Source organism: Emys orbicularis, chromosome 16, assembly GCF_028017835.1.
Source record: "Emys orbicularis isolate rEmyOrb1 chromosome 16, rEmyOrb1.hap1, whole genome shotgun sequence".
NCBI lineage: Eukaryota > Metazoa > Chordata > Testudines > Emydidae > Emys > Emys orbicularis.
The window spans coordinates 6,180,997-6,208,029 of record NC_088698.1 but is presented as its reverse complement, the minus strand read 5'-3'; the positions used below and the strand labels follow the sequence as shown (position 1 = coordinate 6,208,029).

At 54.1% G+C, this 27,033-nt stretch overlaps 1 protein-coding gene across 1 annotated transcript; it reads right to left on the bottom strand.

Moving 5' to 3' along the window:
* Window positions 1–26,048, bottom strand: PRODH (proline dehydrogenase 1). Its single transcript, XM_065417798.1, has 13 exons — window positions 25,876–26,048; window positions 15,833–15,867; window positions 15,082–15,231; window positions 14,685–14,749; window positions 13,868–13,984; window positions 12,723–12,802; window positions 12,052–12,133; window positions 8,040–8,132; window positions 7,535–7,681; window positions 7,051–7,226; window positions 6,868–6,966; window positions 3,560–3,648; window positions 1–499 (listed from the first exon to the last, which is right to left on the bottom strand). Exons 1-13 carry the CDS (start codon window positions 26,031–26,033, stop codon window positions 309–311), a joined length of 1,482 nt encoding a protein of 493 aa, XP_065273870.1. The 5' UTR covers window positions 26,034–26,048; the 3' UTR covers window positions 1–308.
* Between the last annotated feature and the right edge of the window lie 985 nt (window positions 26,049–27,033).

The window sequence follows — 27,033 nt, the reverse complement described above, 5'->3', positions numbered from 1 at the left end:
TCCTAGGACAACATTTAATTTCACGGGCGTAAGGATGTCCTTAAGGAAACGGCTGCTCCTGAACCATCCCACAGCAGGGACAGTGACGTGGGCCCGCTGCGGAGATGTTTACTGGAGGGTCACTGGTGCAGGTCAGATATTAATGCACTAGAGAATGTCTTCGCCACAGGAGAAGGCCTCTGCGGGGAGGACTGAGATTGGTGGAAAAGGGTAGTTGGAGAAAAACAGCAGCAGTTCTATTAAAAAGCCGCTAGGTCTGCCTGTCTGGGACATTTGCTGCAGCATATCCCAGCCCAAGGCAGGGCAGGTTAGTGGCTTGGATTACAGAAGAGGCTGCCAGTGATCAGTCTTCTCTTGAACTCACTCCAGAGGAGGTCCCTCTCGCGTTTGGCTCTCTTCATGAAGCCCCTGTTTTCCAGGGCCCTTCTGGACAGGTACGGCAGCACTTCGTTCACAGGGCCGTAGGGAACGTATTTGTAGACTGGATAACCTGCTTGCCCTGAGGAGAGAAATCAAGGTAACTTACAGGATACAGTGGGCATGAATCTCTGCTAGTGCAAATCAACCCCACTCCATTGACGGCTGAGACACCAGTTCACACCAGCTCAGGATCTGGCCTCCCAGAGCAAGACTTCAGAATTGCACCTGGGAAATGCTCCTAGTGCAGCTAGACCAGAGGTGGGCAAACTATGGCCCGCTGGCCACATCCAGCCCACAGGACCGTTCTGCCCAGCCCCCGGCCCTCTCCCCCACTGTTCCCCCCCCGCAGCCACACAGGCCGCGCTCTGGGCAGCGGGGTTGCGTGCTCCTGCCGAGCAGAGCCGCAGCGTGTCTAGCTCCGGCCAGGCAGTGCGGCTGCCAGACATGCTGCTCTGAGTGGCATGGTAAGTAGGTTGGGGGGTTGGATAAGGGGCGGGGGGTCGTGGGGGCCAGTCAGGGGACAGGGGGCGGTGGTTCTGCGGGGGAGGGGGTAAGGGGACTGGGGGGTTGGATAGGCGTGGGGTCCTGGGGGGCCTGTCCAGGGCAGGGGTGTGGATAGGGGGTGGGATCCCAGGGGGGCAGTTAGGGGACAAGTAGCAGGGGGGGTTGGATGGGTCAGGGGTTCTGAGGGGAGCAGTCAGGGGGTGGGAAGTGGGAGGGGTCAGATATGAGGCAGGGGTCAGGCTGTTTGGGGAAGCACAGCCTTCCCTACCTGGCCCTCCATACAACCCCAATGTGGCCCTCGGGCCAAAAAGTTTGCCCACCCCTGAGCTAGACCACCTCCGCGGCCTCTGGAAAGTTACTCACTGCAGAGAGCACTCTTGTTTTAACGTCCCAAGCAAAGGAATTTGCACCCTGGCCTCGAGGCAGCCCAACAGGAAAGAGCCACCCTACATCATCTGCTAACACCATTTCTTCTCATTCCTTTGTTACACCTCACCACGTTCACTACAGTCTGACTGCAGCGCGTTGAACCCTTTCACGCTTCATGTAGAAATCTGCAGAGACCGCAAGACGGGATGCAGGGAGGAGCGAGAGCAGCCCCAAGGTGCTACAAGGCGGAGGGACAATTCTGGAAATGCTCTGAAGGTACCAAAGGGACTCGAGAGAAAGGTTCAGACTGGAGTGACTCCCATGAAGCAGAGCAGAGGAAGATGAGCCATAGAGAACATGTCTGAAAGTAGTCCTGAGAGGCAGATAACATCCAAGTTATGACAAACTTGGTCTTTGCCAGCCAGCGCCAGCAGGCCAGTGACTTGGCTGAAGGAGACTGGAGGGGCCAAGCCACCCTCAGCTCGCCAAGGAAACTGCTGCGGCTCCAGCGGGGTGAAGAGTAACAGCTCAGCACCGCCGCTGCGTTAGTGACAGGCACGTGAACTGTTACCGAGGGACTCGGCGCTCCTCACCCGCGCCAGCCCAGGCAGCTAGAGCAGCGCTGTCCTACGAGGGACTAAAGCAAGGGTGGAGCAGCGCTGGGCAGCTCTGCACAGTGCCACAGGCAGACCACACCACAACGCCACGCGCACGACATTCCCAGGTAGATTTAGTGCCACAGTAGCCACGGCATCGGGCACATTTCCTCCTCTTCCCTGTAGGCATAGCAGAGGAATGCTGGCGAGTGCGAACGAGCCTGTGTCAGCAGAGCATGCGGGGAGACTGCTGCAGAGGATGGGATTTGATGCCGTGGCTACTTACACAGGCCAAGGGGGGAAGAAACCACTTGATCAGCTCTTCCAATTGTCCCACAAACTTTAGTGATTAAGAGCAGCCAGGAGTTCCACCATGAAGGCGCATCAGAGCTCCTGAAGCCAGGCCGGTGTGGACACAGGTATTGCCAGACTGGGTCAGCGCTATGGCCCACTAGGCCAGTATCCTGCTTCAGGGCAAGGTGTAAGACACTTCACAATAGGTAGTGATGGGATAGTCACCTGCCCCAGGGGAGTCCCCTCCTGACCTCCAGTAGTTAGTGAGCTCCAGCCCAGGAGCAGGAGGGTTGATGTCTTTTCTTGAGCTTTTTAAATTTAATTCAACTCCTCTGGCTATTTGTTACCCATAGAAGTGTCCAATAGCCTTTGAATGTGGCTAAGTTCTCTGCCTTAATACACTGTGGCAGCGAGTTCCACAGTCTCGTTACACCTAGAATGAAAACACTTTTTTCCTATTCTTTGAATTTGTCACCTTCCAATGTCATTGGATGTTCCTTGCTCTAGTGCTAAGACAGAGGACAAGCACACAATCTCCCTTCTCTAGATCAGTCATTTTATACACTTCTATCCTATCCCTTATGTATGTATCTCCTTTCAAAGGAGACCAGTGCCCGTCTTTTCCATCTCTTCATCCAAAGCTTTTCCTGCCTCTGGTCATTGTCACTTGGCTCTGTGCCCCTCTAACGGTGCAATATCCTTTGAGATCGGGTGAGAAAGGTACAGTACACAGGATCCAGATGCGCGCCAACCACGGATTTGTATAATGAACGTACGACTATATTCTCCGTCCTGTTTCTTATGCACCTTAACAACTGGTTGGACTTGACCACAGCCATGCATTGAGCAGATCTTCAGTGAGCTGGCCACACACACTGGCCCGTCCTGAGTTCACACAGTTCGTTACAACGTGGCAAGGTGCACAAGCTATTGTGTCCTCTCCTGCATTGCTCAGCACTGGGCTGCCCTCTTTCCTGGCCTAGCCAGGCCCCTCGGAAGCTCTGCCATGCCCACATTGGACTTGACTAACCTAAGTTACAGCCTCTGCAAATTGCATCACTTCACTGCTCGGCCCCTTTCCCAGACCATTAAACCCTGCCCCGCACGCGCAGCCTTCTGGCACCTGCTCTTAACTTTTTGCCATGACAAAAGCGACGTATGCCTCCTGTTTTTTCCTCTCAGCCAGTTTCTGATCCATGGTAACACCTAGCCTCCTACCTCATGACTCGTCTCTTTAGTAATCACGCACGAGAGATCTTGTTCAAGGCCTTTTAAAAAAAATATCAGTCAGATGGCTCTCTACTCACTGACTGAAAACAGCACAGCAAACCCCAGCCCTTCCCCCTCTTGGGCGCCCAGAGGAACACACCACTTACCCAGAGGGAAGGTGATCTGGTCACACATGCCCAGCAGCTGCCCGAAGTACACCTTTTTCTCAGAGGGATGAATGCCAAGCTCTGCCATTCTGTAATGGAAGCACCACAGAGTCACATCAGGAGATGCCCAGCAGGAAGGGGGGAGGGATAGCTCAGTGGCCTGCTAAACCCAGGGTTGTGAGTTCAATCCTTGAGGGGGCCATTTAGGGATCTGGGACAAAAATCTGTCAGGGACGGTACTTGGTCCTGCTGTGAAGGCAGGAGACTGGCCTCAATGACCTTTCAAGGTCCCTTCCAGCTCTAGGAGCTAGACCTAGCTCCATAGAACAATAAAGAAAGGAAATGCTACACTAGAAGGACAGAGTGAGCTGGAGGGACAGTGAAGCAGCCTCTGGGTCAGGGAATCCTGCTCCTTTTCCAGAGGTCTATTACCCACAGGCCTGGATTAACAACTTCCCCAAGGGTAAAAAAGGAGCAGACTGCAAGAGAAGCACGGCAGAGTTGGGTACCTAGTGCCCATCCCCTCAGAGTGCCTGGCACAGCTCTTCCCTGGAACCGCTGCATGCCCTCACCCACGCATCTGCCCAGCACACAGTGCTGCATGGAACAGTTTACAGCCCCAGCACATCTTCGTCCAGCCGCTGTGCAACATCTGCAGTCACTGGCCTTCATACTCCCACTGATACAAAAACCCAGGAGTCTGGCATTCAGCACCGGTCTGAGCTACCAGATTTACATCCACAGGCCAGAAAGGTCACTGCAGAGCAAGCAAAGTCCTTTCCTGAAAGCTGCTTCTGCCAGGGTCTGATCTCCTGTTTGCCAGACATCCCAGGGCCCCAATTCAATTTCTCCTAACTGCACAAGGAGGTACATGAATTCAATTCCATTTCATGCACAGGCCCCCTCCCTTCCAGCCCCTTTAGAATCATAGAATCTCAGGTTGGAAGGGACCTCAGGAGGTCATCTAGTCCAACCCCCTGCTCAAAGCAGGACCAATCCCCAACTAAATCATCCCAGCCAGGGCTTTGTCAAGCCAGGCCTTAAAAACCTCTAAGGAAGGAGATCCCACCACCTCCCTAGGTAACCCATTCCAGTGCTTCACCACCCTCCTAGTGAAAGTTTTTCCTAATATCCAACCCAAATCTCCCCCACTGCAACTTGAGACCATTACTCACTGTTCTGTCATCTGCTACCACTGAGAACAGTCTAGATCCATCCTCTTTGAACCCCCCTTTCAGGTAGTTGAAAGCAGCTATCAAATCCCCCCTCATTCTTCTCTTCTGGAGACTAAACAATCCCAGCTCCCTCAGCCTCTTCTCATAAGTCATGTGCTCCAGCCCCCTAATCATTTTTGTTGCCCTCCGCTGGACTCTTCTCAATTTTTCCACATCCTTCTTGTAGTGTGGGGCCCAAAACTGGACACAGTACTCCAGATGAGGCCTCACCAATGCTGAATAGAGGGGAATGATCACGTCCCTCCATCTGCTGGCAATGCCCCTACTTATACAGCCCCAAATGCCGTTAGCCTTCTTGGCAACAAGGGCACACTGCTGACTCATATCCAGCTTCTCGTCCACTGTAACCCCTAGGTCCTTTTCTGCAGAACTGCTGCCTAGCCACTGGCATTTCCCTAGCTCTGGCCAGCCACTGTTCCTAGCGCTGTCAGATGCTGTGCAAACGTCACCCACACACTTCTGCTGCCACCCCTCAATGCCTTCTTGCAATAGCAGCCCCTGCTGCCCCCATCCTAGGCTCCCACACAGCTGCTCTGCTGCAGCCCCACTGATACCAGACACCTCTGTGTTCTTGGGGAACCAGGGTGCAGTCTCCAGCCTGACTCATAAAAGACACCTCCCCCCCCACCAGCCTCTGCTTAAACCAAAACCCAGGAGGAAAAAACTTGCAGAGAGCAGTGAAGGGCATTGGGACACACCTAGACCCCTCCCGACAAGGGTGACAAGATTAAAGCATCTCAATTTACATACAGAATGGAGAGCAGAAAACCAAACTAAATTCTGGGACCAGAAAAAGCAGGGAAGCACTGCATCATGGGAATCTCTGCTCCAGATGCTAATGAACCTATGTCTGCACACACCCAGCTCAGCAATTATCAGACCAATTCTAGTAATAAATCCTTAATTAATATCCAAATACTGAAGCAGCCTAGTTGCATTGTGAGCTCCCTGGAAGAAAACACCACCCATAGCCAAGAGTGATCAGCTCCTATTGTCTAGTCTAAAGAAAACCCTTGAGTCATCAGCTTACCTATAAACAAATCTATTGTTCTCCCTTGAACAATTGTATTTTCTCTACAAAAATCCCTACTCACCCTCTAGTCAGGGTTCTGATGCTTAGATCCAAACTAGGCATCAGTTCCACTGGAACTCCATCATCTCCTGACTGATCGTGCTGGGGACTCTGCCTGCCTCTTGCCCTCAGGACCCTCAGCTACCATCATCACCTGGGAACCCCGACCAGTTCAAGCTCCACGGAGCGGTAAGACCTCCTTCTATTTCTCTCTCTCTCTTCATTTTCCTGTCTACCTTAGGTATTAGCCTTTAATCATGTATGTTATGTTGGTTTAGCTCTCCTTGTATAGTTATCACTATTATTCAATAAATAACTTTTATGGTTAAGTTAGTTGCTTCTCTCTCTCTTGCTGAACTTTACTCGTTTGTGTTTCAGCTTCCCCCATTTACTCTACAGCAAAGCTTATTTTACCTAAGCTAAAGATCCCTGCAGCGCCCAAAATACTGTGGGGTTTGCTCATCAAGTAGGTTACTGCCAGTACAATTGTGTTGGGGGAGTGGAGATAGGGACGTGCTGAATCTGGGACGCATAAGGGTAACAGCTTGAAAGTGCTGCTTGACCCAGTCCATGGAGCCCAGGGGCATATAAGGAGAGACAGCTTGAAAGTGCTGCTTCCTCCAGCCCAGTGAGTCCAGAGACATATAAGGGGTCAGCTTGACAGTGCTGATTGACCCGGTCCGCTCACACTTGCTCTGTTAATGTATGTGTGTGTGTGGGTGTGTTCATCCGGTTCTGGGGCTGGAGTAACCCAGCCCTAGGGAACCTAGGTCCTGCAGGATAGCTCCATTGGGAGGGGACTTGCAGAAGGGAGAAGTAGAGCTCCATATGAAAACACAAGTGACACAAGCAGTACATTGATAGGATTACAAAATCCCCTTCCCCAGCAGAGTAACCCGAATAAATAAGCATACCCCAAAGTAATGGGCCAATCTGGTAACACCACCTCCCACCGCTATTTGAGGCCTGGCACCCACTGCTCTTGCCACGCTGCCACCTACCTGCGAATGGTGAACGTCACCGTGTCCTCATTGTGCGATGCCACCATCACTTTGATTTTCTGGCTGTACTTGATCTCCTCAAGAACGTAGTCCAGGCACCTGCAGGACAGATCACATGTGGGCACCGGGAAGTGCCCAGGGCACCACCTCCTCACCCCGGCGTCCCAGCTCTGGCACTCCTACCTCTGGTACATCTCGTTGGTCTCTTCGTACGTAGGGTTGAGGGGATCCTCGTAGCCGACTTGGGCAGCTCGGGCCTGCTCTTGCTCCATATACGCGCCTCTGACCAGCTTGGCCCCGAAGTGCCAGCCCTCGCGGCGAGAGAGCTCCACATCCATCGTCACGTTGTCGTACGCCTCCTGCAGCGGAAAGGCGGAGCGGTGCCATCCCCAGCCAGGAGCAGTCGCTCCTTGCACTGACATATGCTGTCCGGGGGGAGAAGGGGAGCAAGGCTCCAAGCCTGCTCCTGGAGTTCTGCCCTGAGACTGAGCTGCCACTGGAGCCCCGCCTCCTCCTACAGCATGAACCATCTCCACCCCACTACCTGCCACCACTGCTTGGCGCGCTGCCACCACTGCATCTGGGGCCCTTCAGGCAGGCAGGTTGCACCCCACACACCATTGGCCCTAGCTCCCCTGCCCGCAGCTGGCACCGGCCAGACCCTCACCTTCAGGTAGCACTGGAAGGTGTTAAATACGACAGCCTTCTCCATGTTGAACTTGCGCTGCATCTCCAGGGTGAGCCGGCTGATGGCTGGCTGGAAGTAGGTCTGCTCAGCGTCCACCATCAGCCTCACTCCCAGCTCCAGGGCTCTCTGCAAGGGGAAGGACACTCCTCAGGTCAGGCCACAAGCAGTGAACAGGTTCTGCCCAGGTGGAGTCTGCAGGGCCAACCCCGAACCCATTGCTGTGTGTAGTACTACACGGGTCCTGCAGATGGCAGCACTCTCTCACCTGCAGGCCAATGCCTCCAGGGAACACCTGCTAGAAGAGCCCTGCGACCCTAGGGCCACTGAGAGCAGCCCAAACACTTCTGGCACCGAGGCCATGCTGGGGTATGGGTGAGCAGGTCCATCTCCCTCACCGTGGGGTCAGGGCCCACTCTACCCCTCCCCGGCTGGGAGAACTTCCCACCAAGACCCCCATGATGGTACAGGCAGGGCAGCTCCTAACCGTGGCCAGGACGTCCATCCTCTGCAGCATTCGCTTCATCTGCAGGTCCTCCTCTTCGGTGAAGTGCGAGAGCAGAGGCTCCAACTGGCCGGTCTGAAAGGAGAAGCACCGGACAGCCTCAGTGCTATCCCCCCGTGGCCACAGCCTGGGCATTACAGACCATAAGCCTTCCCTCCCTCACCCAGGTGCAGAGCAGGACATGGCACAAGGCATCAGGACAAGCGCCAACCCCAAGAGCCCATGCAGCTATCCACTCCCTCCCCATTTACACACGTTGGGTGCAGGCACATGGGACAAGTATCGTGTGCTTAACTGTGTGCATCAAAGTGCAGTGGGAGGGGGCCCAGCTGGGATCAGGTTCCTAGGAGGACCAGCATGCTCCAGACTCTAAGGGGCAGCCACCCAGCCCCATTCACCAACCCTGTGCACCTGCCACCTTCGACTGGGAGCCGGAGCCAGAGCTGGTGGTCCCCAGATGTTACAGAAAGGGTGTAGAGGGTGAGGTGCCTGGGGTCATGGCAGCTGCTGGCTCAGCAGGGCTGGGGAAGCTGGTACAGGGCAGGGCCTGGGAAGCAGGATGGAGCCCCACAAGAAGCTGTTTGAGAGAGGAGAACCCTTGCGCCCCTAGCCCCGAACTTGCCCTGGTTCCATGCCAGGGGAACGGCTCCACTGGCAGGCCTGGCCGAGACAGCCTGGTGAGTGTCCAACCCATTTCTCTGCTCAGGCCAGGCCGGCAGCACTGGGCTGTGCAGAGGTGAAGCCTGAGCATCCGCCTCAGCCCTGTCTCCCCGCCCCACCTTCTCGTCTGGGAAGAGCAGATTAGAGCACAGCTCGGCTGCTGACACCCGCAGGGCCCAGCTCCCTTGCTCTAGCGGGGACATAAGTGCAGCGCTGCTACAGCTCTCAGCTGCTGGATCTGGAGCCCCAAGAGGCAGCAATCATCGAATCCTAGAATCTCAGGGTTGGAAGGGACCTCAGGAGGTCATCTAGTCCAACCCCCTGCTCAAAGGAGGACCAATCCCCAACTAAATCATCCCAGCCAGGGCTTTGTCAAGCCGGGCCTTAAAAACCTCTAAGGAAGGAGATTCCACCACCTCCCTAGGGAACCCATTCCAGTGCTTCACCACCCTCCTAGTGAAAAAGTTTTTCCTAATATCCAACCTAAACCTCCCCCACTGCAACTTGAGACCATTACTCCCTGTTCTGTCATCTGCCACCACTGAGAACAATCTAGATCCATCCTCTTTGGAACCCCCCTTCAGGTAGTTGAAAGCAGCTATCAAATTCCCCCTCATTCTTCTCTTCTGCAGACTAAACAATCCCAGTTCCCTCAGCCTCTCCTCATAAGTCATGTACTCCAGCCCCCTAATCATTTTTGTTGCCCTCCGCTGGACTCTTTCCAATTTTTCCACATCCTTCTTGTAGTGTGGGGCCCAAAACTGGACAGTACTCCAGATGAGGCCTCACCAATGTCGAATAGAGGGGAATGATCACGTCCCTCAATCTGCTGGCAATGCCCCTACTTATACAGCCCAAAATGCCGTTAGCCTTCTTGGCAACAAGGGCACACTGTCAACTCATATCCAGCTTCTCGTCCACTGTAACCCCAGGTCCTTTCCTGCGGAACTGCTGCCTAGTCACTCGGTCCCTAGTCTGTAGCGGTGCATGGGATTCTTCCGTCCTAAGTGCAGGACTCTGCACTTGTCCTTGTTGAACTTCATCAGATTTCCTTTGGCCCAATCCTCTAATTTGTCTAGGTCCCTCTATATCCTATCCCTACCCTCCAGCATATCTACCACTCCTCCCCATTTAGTGTCATCTGCAAACTTGCTGAGGGTGCAGTCCACGCCATCCTCCAGATCATTAATGAATATATTGAACAAAACCAGCCCCAGGGACTGACCTTTGGGGCCTCAGAGAGAACCCTAGAGCCCGTTCTCCATCCAGGGTAGATGGATTCTAGCCACCCCTCCCCCCCCAGACCTGCTCCCACGCAGGGCTCTGCTTAGCCTGGGAGGGCACCTGCACACACTGCCACGTACATCTGACCAACCATCTCCTCCATCCAGTTCAAGTTCTGTCCTCAGAGCCCAGCCTGGCATCAACCAAGGCCATTTCATTCTGTTAGTGCCCTCTGGAGCCAAGGACCCTGCCGCCGGCTTTACTCCTACCCATGTGGCAGCTAGCAACATTTTACCATCACCCACACTGGCACGGAGTATTGACAGGTGCCTCACCCAGTCACCCCTCCCTACCACTACCAGCTCCCGATCACCATCTGAGCATCGCTTCAATGCGAAAGACGCCTACATCCATGTCTGCTCCTGTAGGGCTCTTTCTTCACTTCTGCCTGGCCCCAAATTCAAGTCTTGGCTTAGCCATAGACACCTCAACTAGCACTCCCCCGAGTGCCCGTAACAGGCAAGCAGAGTGGCTCCCAGATGGCTCCTGGCTGTGGGCGCCCCACCTCCATGTCCTAGGTCTGTGGCCCTTTCATTTGCAGACAACCTTAATTCAGCTACTCCACCACAAAACAGGGTTGTGTTCATCTCCCCTCACCTCCAATGGCTCCGTTGTAGCCTATAGGTGAAGGTACTTGCTAGGTGAGGCATAGGTATAACTTAATAAGGCAATGAGCTTACAAGCCTCAACAACTGTAAGACAGTAGCTTAGCTAAACTTATCAAGGCCCAAGGCCTAAAAAGCCTTAACAGGAGTAGCTAACCGGGAGTAACCCTAGATCATAAGACAGCACAAGGCAGAGTGCGGTAGGGCCTAAACTGCTGCAACCATGACATGCTAGTTGATACCAGCTTGGGATATTTTTAGTCAGGGACATCAGCAGATGTCTGACCCCAAGACTGTCATGGGATCTATCTGACATCTATGCTAATAAGCTTGAGGTAAAAGCCCATGGGAGAAGGGCACCCCATTAGTAGGGGGAGGAACTGTAAAGAAGGAAAAGGGGCTGAAACCCCTCCTGAATATGCACTAGGCCTAGTGGTGTCGGTATAACACAAGTTGTATCCCAGCTTGCGTGGCTTGAGAGGTGTGGCTCTTGAGGATGGTGAGGGGGAAGATAACTAATACCCGAGGCTGTTTTTCAAAGGATGGCGAGAGTCTAGGGATGCTCAGCTCCATCTGTATTAGCTCTAGCTGCCTCACAGGGTTAGTGTTTGTGGCTCTGAACTGTATTAATAAAACTAGAAACAGTGTGATAGCTGAAGTGTGACTGTTGCAATCCTGCATCCTGGGGCTCCCAAATCAGGAGCTCTGATAATACCAGGCCTGATCCTGGGTCAAGAACCTACCAAATTCTAGCGTGGTAATGGGGGAAAACAAATGTTGCCTGATCAATTGATCAAGCAACAATTCCCTGAATGTCTCAGTTCTATCAAGTTCAGTTTGTCCCACCCAGTGGCTCCTCTTCCACATTCAGTCAGCACACCCCAAACTTGCAATGATGCATTAACAAGAGGTCTGACTTCTCTTACCTGCCAAGAGCTGAGCTCAGGCCCTCTGGATTCTGCATTTCCCCAGCTAGTGCTAGTGACACTGCCCACCAAGGGGAGGTCAGGAATGCAGGTCCTTGCAGCCCAGTGCATGGAGGGATGCAACAAGGACAAACTCTTAGCCCTCCCAACCCCTTTGTGATGGTGCAGAAAGAGAGGGTAACCTGGGGCTGAAGGGTGAGGACCCCAAGGGGAGAGAATTTTGTATGGTGCAAGTAGAAGCAATGGGATGCAATCAAGGGATCAGACGAGTATCAGGATGAAGTGCCCGACAGGAAGCGCCTCCCATGTGACTGGCTGATCCCGGATACTTGGGAGTTTTAGAATGGACTGGCTAAGACATCGGAAGGCCAGATGCATGGTGCCCCCTTCCCAGTCCAGCACAGTACCATGGGAGCTCTCCAGCTGCAGTGTCCCATGCCATTACCTGGGAGGAGCTCTACTGCTCAGGAGGGTTCCCTTGGGGCCTCTCCCTGGGCCAAAATAGTGCCGCTCACCCACCTTCATGTTTGGGATGAGCAGCAGTTTGGAGAGCTTCGTTCGGCTGTCAATCAGGCTGTTCCAGTCCAGCAAGTCCACAGTGCTGCAGCCAGAAAGACTCGCATTAGCGCCAGCTCCAAGCAAGCTGCAGACTGGCCCCAACCCCAGCCGGCCTCCCCAAGGGGTGCACCGGCAGCTCCCTCACTAGTCAGGCTGGATTAGTGACCCAGAGCCCAGTGCTGCCCGTCATGGCCCAGCTTGGGGGGATTTCAGCAGAGCTCCCTGGGCGTAGGTCCTTGGTCACCAGGAGCCTGGCAGAGCAGCAGGATCCGCAAGGCAACTCTGGCTATGTACCCAGGCAAACCCTTCCACCCGAGCCAGCTACCGCTCGGAGAAGTAACACGCCCCCTCAAAATGCCCACAACAAACATGGCCACCACCGCTTCTTACCCCTTCCCAGTGCAGCTCCCCGGCCTCCGAGAAAGGCAACCTCTCCCAGGACCCCTGCCCCGAGCCATTGCTCTAGGATTCGGGAAGCTCCCCTCTCTGGCAGCGCACACACTGGCTGAAATGGAAGCCTTTGGGACCCCTCCACGTGCTCCTTTCTGTGGCACCCCCACCCCTCCCCACTCGGCAGCACATTCCGGGAAGGCCAGAGGGTCAGGCTGGCTGTGGCTCAGGAGGGAGCTCACCCGGACACGCCCAGGTCCTCGCCCGTGAACCAGTGCTGGCTCTCCGCTTTGGTCGCAATCCCAAGGTTCGCCAGGGTCTCCTGCAAGGAGAAAGGAGCAGGTCAGAGTCCCTGCTGCTGCCTGCTGTCCCCAAACTGCTGCCTTTGCCCGGACTCTACCCTGAGCCGTGACCCTGCTCTGAGGCGATGGGTGGGGTGGGACTGCGCCAGCTCCTGCACACCACTCAGCCCCCATGGGGTCAAAAGCACCAAACAGCCACTCAGCGCTTCCCAGAGGGATCTCCCCTAGTGCTGAGCAGCTCTCAGGAGAGAAGGGAGCGCGAGCCTCATGGCTGCAAGAGGGCTAGTGCAGGAGCTATGCAGGTACACCCATCAGCAACTGGGACAGACCTCACTGGTACCATTGCTCTGCCTGGAAGGGGCAACAAGGGATCTCAGGAGACTTATGGGACCTATGAAGGGGGATGGGGATTCCAGTGCAACCCCAGCCCAAGGGAAAGACTGGGGGAACTGCACAGAAACGAGCCGACTTGGCTAGGGAGCGACAGGGCGCGGATTTTACTGGCTCTTTCGGTCACTGGGCATGGAACCAGAACAATGCTCCTTCCAGACTTGCACTTTAAGGCCAGAAGGGACCATCCTGAACATCTAGTCTGAGGTCCTGCACATCGCAGGCCACAGAACCTCCCCCACCACTCCTGTAATAGACCCCTCCCCGCTGGTTGAGAGACCGAAGTCCTCACATCATGGTCTAAAGACTTCAAGTTACAAAGAATCCAGCATTTACACAAGTTCAAGCCGGCAGGTGACCCGTGCCTCACGCTGCAGGGGAAGGCAAAAAAACCCCAGGGTCTCTGCCAATCTGACCTCGGGGAAAATTCCTTCGAGCCCAGATATGGTGATCAGTTAGACCCTGAGCATGGGGGCGAGACCCACCAGCCAGACACCTGAGAAAGAATTCTCTGGAGTAACTCAGAGCCCTCCCCAGTGCTTTGATCCAAGGCCCCAGAGCATTTCACAACCCCCTGAGAAATGTGGGGGCACAGTCCCGCAGGAGGGTGATGCATCCAGGGCACGAGCAGCACAGATGCCCATGGGGCAGAGTTGGGGAGGACAGCTCCTTTGGGAGCACTGCGCCTAGCTCACCTGCAGCTTTTTCACCTCCAGCTTGGTCTCCATCACAGCCAGCCCCGCCTTGCCCTGCTCTGCAGCCATCTGGTGAAAGAACTTCCTCCACTTCATCAGCACCTCCGAGAACTGCAGCTGGGGGAGCAGACCGCAGGGTGAGCTCCCTGCTTCTCTCCCCAGCAGGGATGGCTCAGAGCTCCCCCACCCCCCGTGATTGTATCCTAGGGGTGCTATCCTCCCAGCTGGGCACTCTGCCACGCCAAGTGAGCAGGCCTGGCCCTGCTGGGCTCCCAACCGGACAGTGCTGGCACCTCCCACTAAAGATCAAGGCCCCTAAACCTGACCCTAGGCAGGGGGTCCCCAGTGAGATAACCTGGCATTTAGCCAGCTCTCCATCCTCAAAGCAAGAGGCAAGCTCAAGCCCTTCTACATCAGGTGAGGCCTGGGCCAGACATCAGAGAGGAGCTCTGACTCTCCAGGGATGGACTAAGGCCCAAGCTGCTGCCCTGACCAGGACACTGGCCTCCCCAGGGAGTCTACTGAGCATGGCTGACAGACACAATCCATAAGCATGTGCCTGGCCTGGACCCGATGGGAGGGACCATCCTGCCTGGCACCAAGCTCGCTGCACTGAGCCCAAGCAGTGGGGTGCTGCCCTCATCTAGCGTTGGGGCCTCTGTCCTTTTACACGCCAGAGCCGCCGCCTCTGCAGCTCCTGCCACCTCAAAGAGTCTCCAAGTAACTCCCGGAGCCTGTCTCAGCCTGAGCACCCCTCCTCCCGGCCTCTCCCTCTGCTATCACGCGGGGGCCCTGGCACCAAGTGTCGCTCACTCACCAGGAACTGAGGCCGTCCTAAAGCTGTCAGCTTAATGGCCGAAAAGCTGTCCTCGGAGCTGCCACCTAAACAAAGGCAGAGAGCGCGGAGGTGGCTGCAGCATCCGTAACTCCAGGGCAGGTAAAGGAAAGCGGCCCAGGGCAATCCAGAGAGGGGGGAGGAATTCAGAAAGCCCATGTGAGCTGGCAGATCTGCCCTTCGTCCCGGCTGGGTACCCTCCAGAGACTGCAGCAGCACCTGGCCTCTGCATTGCAGCAGGAGGGCACCCGGAGAGCCACGGCCCATGGGGGGCAATGCAGCCTGTTGGGGGAGGGGCACAGGGCCAGATGCTCCCAGAGGGACAGTGGGGCACAGCCGACACAGGGCACTCTGGTGGTGGCATATGCAGGGCACCTACCCGAGGCCTCGATACAGCGCAGGAACGTGTCCATGTGCTGGTCACACTTGGTTTCGTCTGCGTAGAAGTAGGTGCGGGCACTGATGACCCTGTCCCGGCGGTCCCCGAACCCCCGATGCGCAAGGTACTGCTTCTCTCTCTGGGCAGCACCTGGGGACAGGTAGGGGGAGCGTGCTGCAGACACGGCAGAGGGGAGGAGATGCCCAAGAGCCCACATGTCCCTGGAACAAGCTCCCTTACTCTCACCATTCCCATCAGCTCAAGCCCTGCCCAAGCCTCTGGGGGGATTTCTCACGCCCTAGGAGAAAGTCCCAGGGCTCATTGGATCGAGGTCCTTCTAGAAGATCTGCTCTTCCTCGGCCACAAGCCAATGGGCTGGATGCAGGACTCACGGGGTGGGATACTCTGGCCTGTGCCATGCACAAGAGCAGATGAGATGTTCCAGCCTTAACACCTATGTGAGAACTCAGCAGCTGCCCGATCTCCGGGATCTCAGCTCTGTAGCAATGTGAGCCCCCCGTGAGCCGAGGCCCCCACAGAGCAGTTTAAACACAGCCTGGGCCTGGGTTTTCAGATTACGAACAGATCAAGGTACTTTCCACCCATTGGCCACACGAGCACCAGGCCTTTCTGCACAACCAGGGTGTGAGGGCCAGAGCCCTGGAGCATGCTGGGGAGGGGATGGTCTGATCCATTGAGACTCTAGCCCAGTGTCCAACTAGGACGTGTTAGGAGTGGTTGTGTCACTCACCCCCCGTCTCCTTCTCAGATGCAGAGGTACAGGAGCTAGAGGGAGGAAGCAGATGGTGAGACAGGCACCAGGGCAGTCCAGGAGCCCCCCTGGGACTACAGTCCACCCCCTCACAACCAGCTCTCTTGGCTTCACAGGGGTCAGCTCCCCGTACCCAAGGGGCCAGATCCCCACAAGCCCCTCATCCTTCCTGTTCTTCACTTCGGCAATAGCCATTCATAGAAGCGCTTCTCTCGAGTGCCTCTGGGCCCAGAGCACTTCGCTGACGGGGAAGGGGATATTTTCCAAAGCCTCCTTCGGGCCTAAGCCCATCAGAGTCAGTCATGTGCAACCACCTCCCCCCGCCACATGAAAATCAGTGGGACCTTCAGTGCCTTGGAAAATGTTAGCTAAGATTCCTACCCCACCCCATGAGGCAGCCAGCTCTGGGGTGGAGAAACTGCCATAGGTGAGGAGAGCAAATTCCCCTCATGAAACTGCAGGGGAACCAGAACATCCACACTCTAGTTCAGCTGGACCCTGGGGCAAATGCCCCGACTTTTGTGACCAGTGTCACACTGATAGGTGGCAGTCACTTCTGAGGGCTGCCATCGCATAGATGAGCCCCCATCTCCCTTCAACAGGGTCTTTATACCAAACAGCACCAGCCTGTACCGCCCTGGGCTGCTTACCCCAAAGCTTTGCACTGGGCCAGCACATACCCTCTACGGAGAGCTGAGGCCTCAGCCCCTTCACTGCATCCATCTCCCCTCTTTCTCCAGGCCTGCTTCAGAGCAGGTTGTTGTTCCTTTCCCAAGCACTGACCCTGCCCTAGTTCTTCCTCCTGCCTCTGCTTCTCTTCTGGATTATTTTCAATGCCAATCGCTCAGACAAACCAGTTTGTTTACATTGACAGGAGATACTGCTGCCTGCTTCTTGTTTACAATGTCACCTGAAAGTGAGAACAGGCATTTGCATGGCACTTTTGTAGCCGGCGATGCAAGGTATTTATGTGCCAGATATGCTAAACATTCATATGCCCCTTTGTGCTTCAGCCACCATTCCAGAGGACATGCTTCCATGCTGATGATGCTCGTTAAAAAAATAATGCGTTAATTAAATTTGCGACTGAACTCCTTGTGGGAGAACTGTATGTCTCATACTCTGTTTTACCCGCATTCTGCCATATATTTCATGTTATAGCAGTCTCGGATGATCATGACCCATCAAGTTTGATTTAAGAACACAAAGAAGGTACCAATGTGAGATTTCTAAGGATAGCTACAGCATTCAACCCAAGGTTTAAGAATCTGAAGTGCCGTCCAAAATCTGAGACGGATGAGGTGTGAAGCATGCTGCCAGGAGTCTTAAAGGAGCAACACTCCGATGTGGAAACTACAGAACCCGAACCACCAAAAAAAAAAAATCAGCCTTCTGCTGGTGGCATCTGACTCAGATGATGAAAATGAACATGCATCGGTCTGCTCTGCTTTGGATCGTTGTCGAGCAGAACCCATCATCAGCACGGACGCACGTCCTCCGGAATGGTGGTGGAAGCATGAAAGGATATGAATCTTTAGCACATCTGCCACGTAAATATCTTGCGACACCAGTTACAACAATGCCATGTGAACGCCTGTTCTCACTTTCAGGTGACATTGTACGCAAGAAGAGGGCAGCATTAACTCCCATAAATGTAAACAAACTTAACAGAGAGTCCTGTGGCACCTTTAAGATTAACAGATGTATTGGAGCATAAGCTTTCGTGGGTGAATACCCACTTCGTCAGACGCATGACTCATGCATCTGACGAAGTGGGTATTCACCCACGAAAGCTTATGCTCCAATACATCTGTTAGTCTTAAAGGTGCCACAGGACTCTCTGTTGCTTTTTACAGATCCAGACTAACACGGCTACCCCTCTGATAGTAAACAAACTTGTTTGTCTGAGCAATTGGCTGAACAAGAAGTAGGACTGAGTGGACTTGTAAGTTCTAAAGTTTTACATTGTTTTATTTTTGAATGCAGTTATTTTTTGTACATAATTCTACATTTGTAAGTTCAACTTTCATTATAAAGAGATTGCACTACCGTACTTGTATTAGGTGAATTAAATATACTATTTTCTTTTGTTTTTTACAGTGCAAATATTTGTAATAAAAATAAATAAGCAAGTAGTGTACACTTTGTATTCTGTGTTAATTGAAATCAATATATTTGAAAACGTAGAAAACATCCAAAAATATTTAAATAAATGGTATTCTATTATTGTTTAACAGTGCCATTTATCATGATTATTTTTTAATCTCTTGACAGCCCTAATTTTAATGTAGTTTTTTGTATTTAGTTTACTAGGTTTTTCTAAAAAAGTGCAAGTCCCAGCATATGCAGCAAATGATCTTTCACAAGCCGTCAGCAAGGCTGGAAGGAACCCTTTGGCGAGATTTTGATAGGGACAGCGAGAGGGACCACATGCAAAACTCCCTCTTGTCGATTTGAGTCTCTCCTCTTAGCCAGAGGCCCCGTAGATTAGCATGCGAACAAGTGGCTAGGCCTAGCATGAAGCTGAGGGAAGGACTGGTGGGGCCCTGGGGTCAGCAGTGGGTTCTGGTTGGTTTAGAAGCAGAATGAAATTCCATATGAACGAGCTACAAAGCTGTCCAATTGCAGCGAGGGCAGCAGCATGGGGCCCCCTTGCTGAACTCAGCGTTCTGCATTCTCTCTGCTACGGCCAATGGCACTACTAAGACCAAGAGCAGTACAGGCAATACCCCACCTGCCTCTGCATTAGGCACCCACGGACCAGTTCAAGGGGCGCATTAATCTGATTGTGGCAGTGAGTGGAGGAAGCACCAGCAATTCAAACAAGCCAGGAGAGCTGCAAAACCAGCCTCGCCTCCCCCCCCCCCCCCAAGGGAAAGCTGAAAGAGAAAAGTCAAGAGGCAGCATTTAACAGACAGAGGTACTGCCTGGAGAGAGCAGCCACAGAGCTGGGAGCAAGGGACATGTAATACAGCAAGGCAGAATCCTCCTACAAGTACGGCTGGGGAAGGGACATGCCAGGGCCGTCAATTTCTGCACCTTTTACACAGGCTTCACTGTGCCCACACTAAGGGGCTGCGCTGGCTTAACTGTATGTGCTTTCAAATCTGTACACTGTGTAGCCCGGCTCTTGGGATCTCCAAGAGCAACTGTGCAGCTAGAGACTGAGTAGCAGGCAGCGAAACGGGCCCGGCCAGGCTGAGTGAAACGCAAACCGGACCAGCAGCAAGAAGTTGACTGTTGGTTTGTTAACACGGGAGAGCATGCGCTCATGTATCGACATGCCCACCTGGTCAACATTCCTTTAGCATTATAATAGTGCGGCTTTTCGGTTCCTGGCCCGGGGTTTAAAGTATTAGTCAGAATGGTGCATTGATAGAATGGGGTTTGCCTTTTAATAGAGCCAAAAAGAAGAAAATCCTTTTCCCAGCTGAACAAACAGACAAGCTCCCGGGAACAGCCTGCTTTTTGGAATGTTAATCCCAGCCAGCAAAGACATCACAGCAGATAACCCAGACTTGCTTAAATATTTGCCCACAACAGCCTATGGGATGGAGCAACAAGGGAATAAACCTTGCCAGAAGAGAAAAGACATCCCCTTGAATAGAGTGCAAAGCAGCCTACTGCGACGCCAACACCCCCTGCGCCAGAACAGCCAGCTCCGTGCGCACTCAAGACAAGACTAGCCCGGAGGTCCAGCAGGGTTTGGAGGAATTACACACCTGACACCAGCACCTCTCATCTCCCAGGGCTCAGCTGCAGTGTTTCAATTCCTTCCCCATTTGTGAATTCCTACAGCCCAGCTCTGAAGGAGGCAGAGCTAAAGTGTATTTCGATCTCCTTGGGCACAGTGCCCCACAGCCTGGACCACCCTGGAAGATCCTCCGATCCAGGGCCAAGAGCAGCATGCTGGCTTTGGAGTTTGTGGCACGATGAGGGCGGTGGTCTCTGGAGTCACAGAGAGAACCAGGTGTTCTGGAGGCCTGGCCCCAGCCCAGCAGGGGCTTTAAAGATTAGGACCAAGCCAGTGACCTGAACCTGGAGTGGGAAGGGGTGGCATTCTGGTGCCACGTGCCTTGGGGCTGCCGTGAACCACGCAGGCTACAGTTAAAGTGGCCTGGACTGATGTTCCTAGTTACAATCATCCAGTCTTGGAGTGACACTCAGGGTTACTAGGTTCCCACCAAGAGGAGCAGCTGGAGCTTCCTAGCTAGCTGGATAATGGGCAGCCATTGGTATTGCTGTGTGGTTCTCAAGGAGGGGGTGGGGGGGTGAGTCTATGGTCCCTGCTTCCTTGTTTTTCTGGTTCTCTGTTGCATAACTAATTTTGCAAGATTTAAATCAATTAAGGTGGTGGGGTATGACTAGGCAAAGAATTGTTTTGCAATGTGTTAGGATTGGACAAAGAACTGCGTAACATTTTAGTAAAATGATTGGTTAAGGCAGGGGTGGCCAACCTGTGGCTCCGGAGCCACATGCGGCTCTTCAGAAGTTAATATGCGGCTCCTTGTGTAGGCACCGACTCCGGGGCTGGCGCTACAGGCGCCAACTTTCCAATGTGCTGGGGGGTGCTCACTGCTAAACCCCTGGCTCTGCCACAGGCCCTGCCCCCACTCCACCCCTTCCCACCCCCTCCCCTGAGCCTGCCATATCCTCGCTCCTCCCCCAGAGCCTCCTGCACACCACAAAACGGGAGGTGCGGGGAGGGAGGGGGAGATGCTGATTGGCGGGGCTGCCGGTGGGCAGGAGCTGCTGGGAATGTGTGTGTGTGTGTGTGTGTGTGGGGGGGAGCTGATGGGGGGCTGCTGACGTATTACTGTGGCTCTTTGGCAATGTACAAGGGTAAATTCTGGCTCCTTCTCAGGCCCCTGGGTTAAGGTATAGCTAAGCAGGACTCCAGTTTCACTATATAAACTGGGTTCCAAGAAGGAGACTGTCTGGGCAAAAAAAAAGGAAAAGGAAAGACCTGAAAGAAGAACTCACCTCCAAGACACAGCCCAGAGCAGAGCAGCTAGAATCCTATGCACGACCCTGACATGCAACAAGAACTCAGGTGAGACTGATCTTGCCTGGCCAACAGGTAAAGTCTGCCTGCACCATCAGGACTGGTGAGGACAGCATTGTGTTCTTAGCACGTGTATTCTGCTCTGTGATTGTTAACAGAGGGAGGTTAAGGATATTTCACTGATAGAAAGGTCCTGCAAACCCACAGAAGAGTACACCTTGATCCCTGGGAACTAGGTAAAGGCGGGTGCCCTAGAGCGTGCAGGTAACACCATTGGCATAATAAATCCACCTCTGCGAAACCTCACCCGATGACATAGCACAGTCCACGCTGGCACTCAGGTAGAGGTGTAACTTACGTTGCTCACGGTGGGGGAGGGGGGGCTCATTCATACCCAAGCGACACAAGTTATACGGACGTAACCTGTAGTGTAGACAAACCTTCAGGATGGGCTTGGTGTAACACCATTTGTCTGGAGTAGCTTCTACTGAGGTCAAGTTTGATCTCAGAGAGTTAGTTGGCAAGTCTCCAGGGAAACATTACATCGGATTAATGCTCCATTACTAACAACTTTCACCGAGAAGAAACAGATGCCAGGAAGTTAATGAACACTGCTGGGCAGTTACTCAGGCCAGGCCTACACTAGCAAGTTTACAGCAGTACAGCTCTATCGCGGTAATGTTGCTCGTGTAGCCGCTCTATGCTGACAGCAGAGAGCTTAGGTTGAACAGTACAACAGGTGTGAAAAATACTCCATGAACCCGCTACTGCATTGATCCCTGGATCAGAGACATGACAATTCATTACAAAGGAGCAGGCAACCATCCACGAGCAGAGTGCAGTATGGGGAGACTATTTGAATCCAGTGACAGCAACGCCTGCACCCTTGCGTAAGACTGACGACAAGCTGTTTGCAAAATAACCTGCTGGAAACAGCAAGAGAACTGCTACAAGGATGAGTCAAATCCAACCTCCTGTCAGTAACTCCGACACCACGTGCCAGGACACTGGCAGGTGGGCATGGCGACTTACAGGCCCGTGTTAGTGACACTGTGCAGTTACTTATTGCATCTCCTTAGCACAATCCGTTGCCAGGACACATCACAGCTCTGCAAAGCGCAGAGCCAAGACCGGACGCATGTCTAATTGGGGAAAAGCACAAACCGCTTGTTAGACGTTCCTCCACAGCCACTTTTGTACCAAGTCTGCGAATGCCGGGTAGGGCTACTTCTAACGCTGCCAGTGAGCTGAGCCATGTCCACCATCTCACAGCCAGTACATGCCAACCCCCCCACTCTCCATATGGGGCCAGAACAGACTGGGGGCAGCAGACATGCAGTGGATTGAAATCCTTCACCCCCGACCAAGGCTCAGCCTCCCCTCCTCTTCCCCCCTTCAGCCACATACACCGGACCCTGGAGGGAGAGGAACCAGTTTTCCTGAGTAACGTGGGGTGGAAGGGAGGGAGCTAATGCACGAGTTCCCAGCAGGCCAGATGTGTGAAGCTGCCCAGGACCAGGCTCTATGGCAGTTGTTTGGAGTCCACCAGGTGGTGGACAAGGTGTCCCCAAAGTGCCCTCCCCACCCATCCCATGGGGAGGTGTCAGAGCAGCACCTCTAGCAAACACCTACAAGAAGCTCAGCAGGAGACTGAACTGTGGCCCAGTTGCATCCATTTATCAGGGTAAATCCTGCTCCTGAAGATGAAGGGGGGTGAGTGAGTACAGTGCACTCGGAGCTGCTTTGGGGTCTTTGGGCAGCTTCCACAAGGATTTCTGTGGGTGCCTCAACAGCTTCCTGTCTGGCAAAGCAGGTCTGCAGCTCACCCCTGCAGAGAAAACAGGACTCTCAGGCCTTCCCGACCGTCCCAGCCCCGCATAAACACTGTTCTGAACAGTCTCAGACTGAGCACCTACCAGGGAGGAATCTAGGGACACAAGTCTTGCAAGAAATGGTCCTTTTGGGGCAGAACTCGAGTACACCTCTGAGAGGATGGGGAGGGATCCCAGCAGCAGCTCCAAGGCTCGATCTGCCTGCAGGGGGGGCTCAAGCTGAGCCTTCTGGGAAGCAGCACAGAACTTGGCAGCTCCAGTGCTTACCTAAAGGCTCTGCCTCAGTGACAGCCAATCAAATGGAAGGGGATGGGCCCTATTGGCCAACTGCATTACCAGGAAGAAGGGCAAGCCCTTGGCAAGTTTGAAAGGGTACATTCTGTCCAAGGCACTTGCAGGCAGAGGCAAAGAGGACAATTTCCCTTCAACTGCACCAGGTGCTCCACGGTAATCTAGTCCTCGCCCACTACCGAGGTCACAGCAAACTGCCCCAGGCCAGGCTTGAGGATTCAGCAGCCCTGAGCCCACCTGCACGAGGGGAGGACATAGACCCTGTGCACACTGGTTCAGAGCACATGCTGTATTAGTGCAGGTGCCATTCAGCACCACAGGCCAGAGACAACCTGGCTTGGCCAAACGCAGCTCTGATCCCACAGCAGATGTACAGATCAGCGCGCTGGGTCACACAGGTCCTGGACTGTGTAGAACTGATGAATGAAGTTGTTTTTAATTGTTCACTTTATTAATGTAACTTCATAAGTAAAGTTATATGAATGAAACAACATTCATTCATGAAACTGGTTACCCCAATAACTGGCTAATTGGCCAATAAGATGCTTGTTAAGAGCCATAGCTGTTCAGCCAGTTGCCCTTGTAAGTTTCACTGTCAATCCAATTCCTGCTTAAATCACAGACTTGCACTGTTTCAGTATTGTAACTTCTGTTCACCATTCATTACACTTGCCTACGTTGTAACGTAGGTTCACTGTTTGCCATATTGTAATCCAAACCCCATTTTAAAACGCTTACTCCATTTTGTAAAAGCTGGCTGCAACCTTCATTTTTGTAAACCCTGCTGTAATCTTATTAGTTTAGGTTAGATGTGTGAATGAGGTATGGACATGGAAGGGCATTGGTGCATGCCCAACAGAGACCCAGCCCTTCCTTGTGCCCAGCTTTCCTGGCCAGTTAGCCGCAACAAGCTACGAACCCAAGCTGCAAAATCAAGCCACGGACTCAAGCTATGTTCAGGACTGGTAACTATACAGCAGCTGCAGAACATCTGATGGATGTGTGTGTGTAGAGGTATTAGGTATTAGTTATTGGTCACAAGTCAAATTGTGTTATAATAAATGTGGCATCTTTGTCTTGCCCCCTGAATCGATCCTGTGTAGTTTTGTCTGCATAACAACTGGGCATAACATGCGCTGGGCCTGAATTTCCAAATGACCAGTGATTTTGGGGATCCAACCCGAGACAGCTTAGGGACCCAATTTTCAGAGGGTGGCTGTTCAGCACTTCTTAAAAATCAGACCCTTTGAAGGCATCTCAAATTGGGTCCTTGGAAAAGAGGCCCTTTCTCCAGACAGGGAAAGGAACAGGTAAATTCTTCGCTCCACCTCTCAGTCTCTGGGAAAGGGCATGCAGGTGGGATGACGTCCCAGAAGGAAAATGCTCAGTGGCATCCCAACTACACAATCCTTTGGAGGCAGGGGTGGGTGGGTGGCTTTTTGGTGCCAAAGAAGAGTGGTGTTCGCACCAGGGAAGCTAGAAATCTGAACTGTACGTTCTCTTTTCACATATGGGCTAGTCTGAGGAGAACATGACCAGAACAGCAAGACAAGGTCAGCACGTCCATACAGGGCAAACTACAGTGTGAATGAGCGAACGATTTGAAATGGCTGCGGTGAACGTGTAACAGCCTGAACCGGTTTCCCAGGTCACCAGCTCAAATCTAAAGGTTAAGATAAGTTTGAGGTAGAACAAAGGAACAGAGATCATCAAGCTGTCATGGACCTGAAGCAAGGCCAGAAAGGAAAGCCAAGGGACCAGAAGACAGAACAGAAGCAGCCAAATCAAGACTGGGACATCACATTTGTTATGGGGTGTGCTTCCCTGGGAAAGCTCAGCATGGACACCAAGCTCCAGCCATTCCCTTTTATAACGAGGCTGCCTGAGCAACAAGGCCTGAAAAAAAGAGCTTAACTCACACTATCAGATAGTTCCTTCTCCTGGGCCAGCAGCAGCCCTGGGATAACAGAGGCGGGTAAAAAAGGGAAAATCCTCACTGGATGGTCCCCCCCTTAGATAACACCCACTACTGGAGCACAACCTGCTGCCTAGTTCATCTCACCCCACACACTAGCTCTGCCCCCTCTCTCAGCACTCCCTGGAATACCTTTCTACATCAGGAGGTTTGAAGAGCCAAGCTCTATTTTCTTGCTCCCCTCATGAACCACAAAAGCTCCCCAAAGGTGGTCCCAGTTCTGATCTCAGGCTTTAGGAGATCTGCCATACTAGCCGTGTTGTGTATTTATATCCAGGGCCGGTGCTACCATTAAGGCAAACTAGCAAGACAAGGTCAGCACGTCCATACAGGGCAAACTACAGTGTGAATGAGCGAACGATTTGAAATGGCTGCGGTGAACGTGTAACAGCCTGAACCGGTTTCCCAGGCGCCTAGAGCGCCAAGATTCGGGGGCGCCAAAAAGCGGTGCCCCCAATTTTTTTTTTACAGCGTTCCTGGGCTGGGCTGCCGGCGGCGCGCTGACACATGCGGCTCAGACTCCCTCTCCCAGCGCAGCGGCCGCTCCACTTCTCCCGCCTCCCAGGCTTGCGGCGCCAATCAGCTGTTTGGGAGGGGCGGCGAATTAGTAGAGGGGCGGCATGCTCGGGGAGGAGGTGGAGCAGAGGTGAGCTGGGGTGGGGAGCTGCCGCACAGCTCCCGGGGGGGGGAAGCTGCCGCGGGGCAGAGGGGGGAGCTGCTGCGGGGGGGGGAGGGGGGCGCGCTGCAGGGCAAGGGGGGAGCTGCCGCAGGGCTGGGGGCGCAAGGTGGAAGTTTTGCCTAGGGCACAAAACTTCCTTGCACCGGCCCGGTTTATATCCATCAGCACAGGTTGCCCAAAGCTTTGCTTCTAATTGCCTGCAGTCTGCAAACTAGCAGTTAGAAGCACTCAAATGCTTACTCCATTTCCTTACGCTCCGCCTCCTCTGGTGTCAGATCCTCCTCCACGCTGTAGTCCAGCACCGAGCCCACCCCAAATGCACGGTTTCGTTGGATCAGGGGTTTGATGGCCTCTTGGTCCTCGCCAGCCACAAACTGCCCATAGAAGGTCATCTTCATCAGCTTCTCAAACCGCTGCTGCCCCAGCAGCTTCCTGCTGAGGTTCATCAGCTACAAGACACAAAGCCAGTGTAAGACACTGTTTTCTTCGGCGCAGGCACCTCCTTGCCCCGCCACACCTGGGGTAACAGCTCTGCATTAGCTTTCAGTGGAGGAAATAGTGCTGGGGAAACCTAAGACCCAGACGCACCAATAGCCGCAGGGCCATGGAGTAGTCTGCCCTCAGGCTCCAGCCAGGGCTGGTCACACCAGAGCTCTGGCCTTAGCTGTAAGGACACCACCCTGCTCTGCCGGTCACAGGGTCCAAAGCATGATCCCCATTTGTACAGAGGAGGGACAAGAGGGAGGGCACAGGGTCTTGCCCGAGGTCCCAGAACCGTTCCCTAGCAGCACCAGGACTGGAGCCCATATGCCAGGCACTGGACCACCCGCGGCAGTGAGACACGTAAAGACAAGATCCTATCAGCACCTGACCCCAGACCCTGTACCCCCAGAGAAAGCCCAGGGCCAGGGCGGGAGGCCAGAAGGCATCAGTTACGCGCAGGCTCGAGGGGTCCCCGGCTGACCCGGGGGGTCACTGAGGCTTTGTGCCTTACCCTGATGCCGAGCTCCTCACCCCAACTCCCACGCCGGGACACGCGCGCCCACAGGCGCAGCCCCGAGGGGCCCGGACCCCAGGCGGCTCCCAAAGCCCCCCCCCCCGCCCCCCAGGGCAGCAGCCGAGCCCCGGCGAGCCTGCTCCGAACCCCCCGCCCACGGGGCCCGGGCTCCGCTCACCTGCCGGCTCCGCGCCACCAACGGCTCCAGCGCGCAGAGCCGCAGCACCACCAGCGCCCGCACCAGCTCCGCGCTGCTCTTGCTGCGAAACGCCTCCCGCGGGTCCCCGAAGTCCACAGCGGGCGGCGGCGGCTGCACCCGGCGCGTCCCCCGCGGGCCGGTCCCGCCGCGCGCCGAGCCCCGCTCGGGGTGAGGAGGCGGCGGCGGCCGGGCCGGTTCCCCC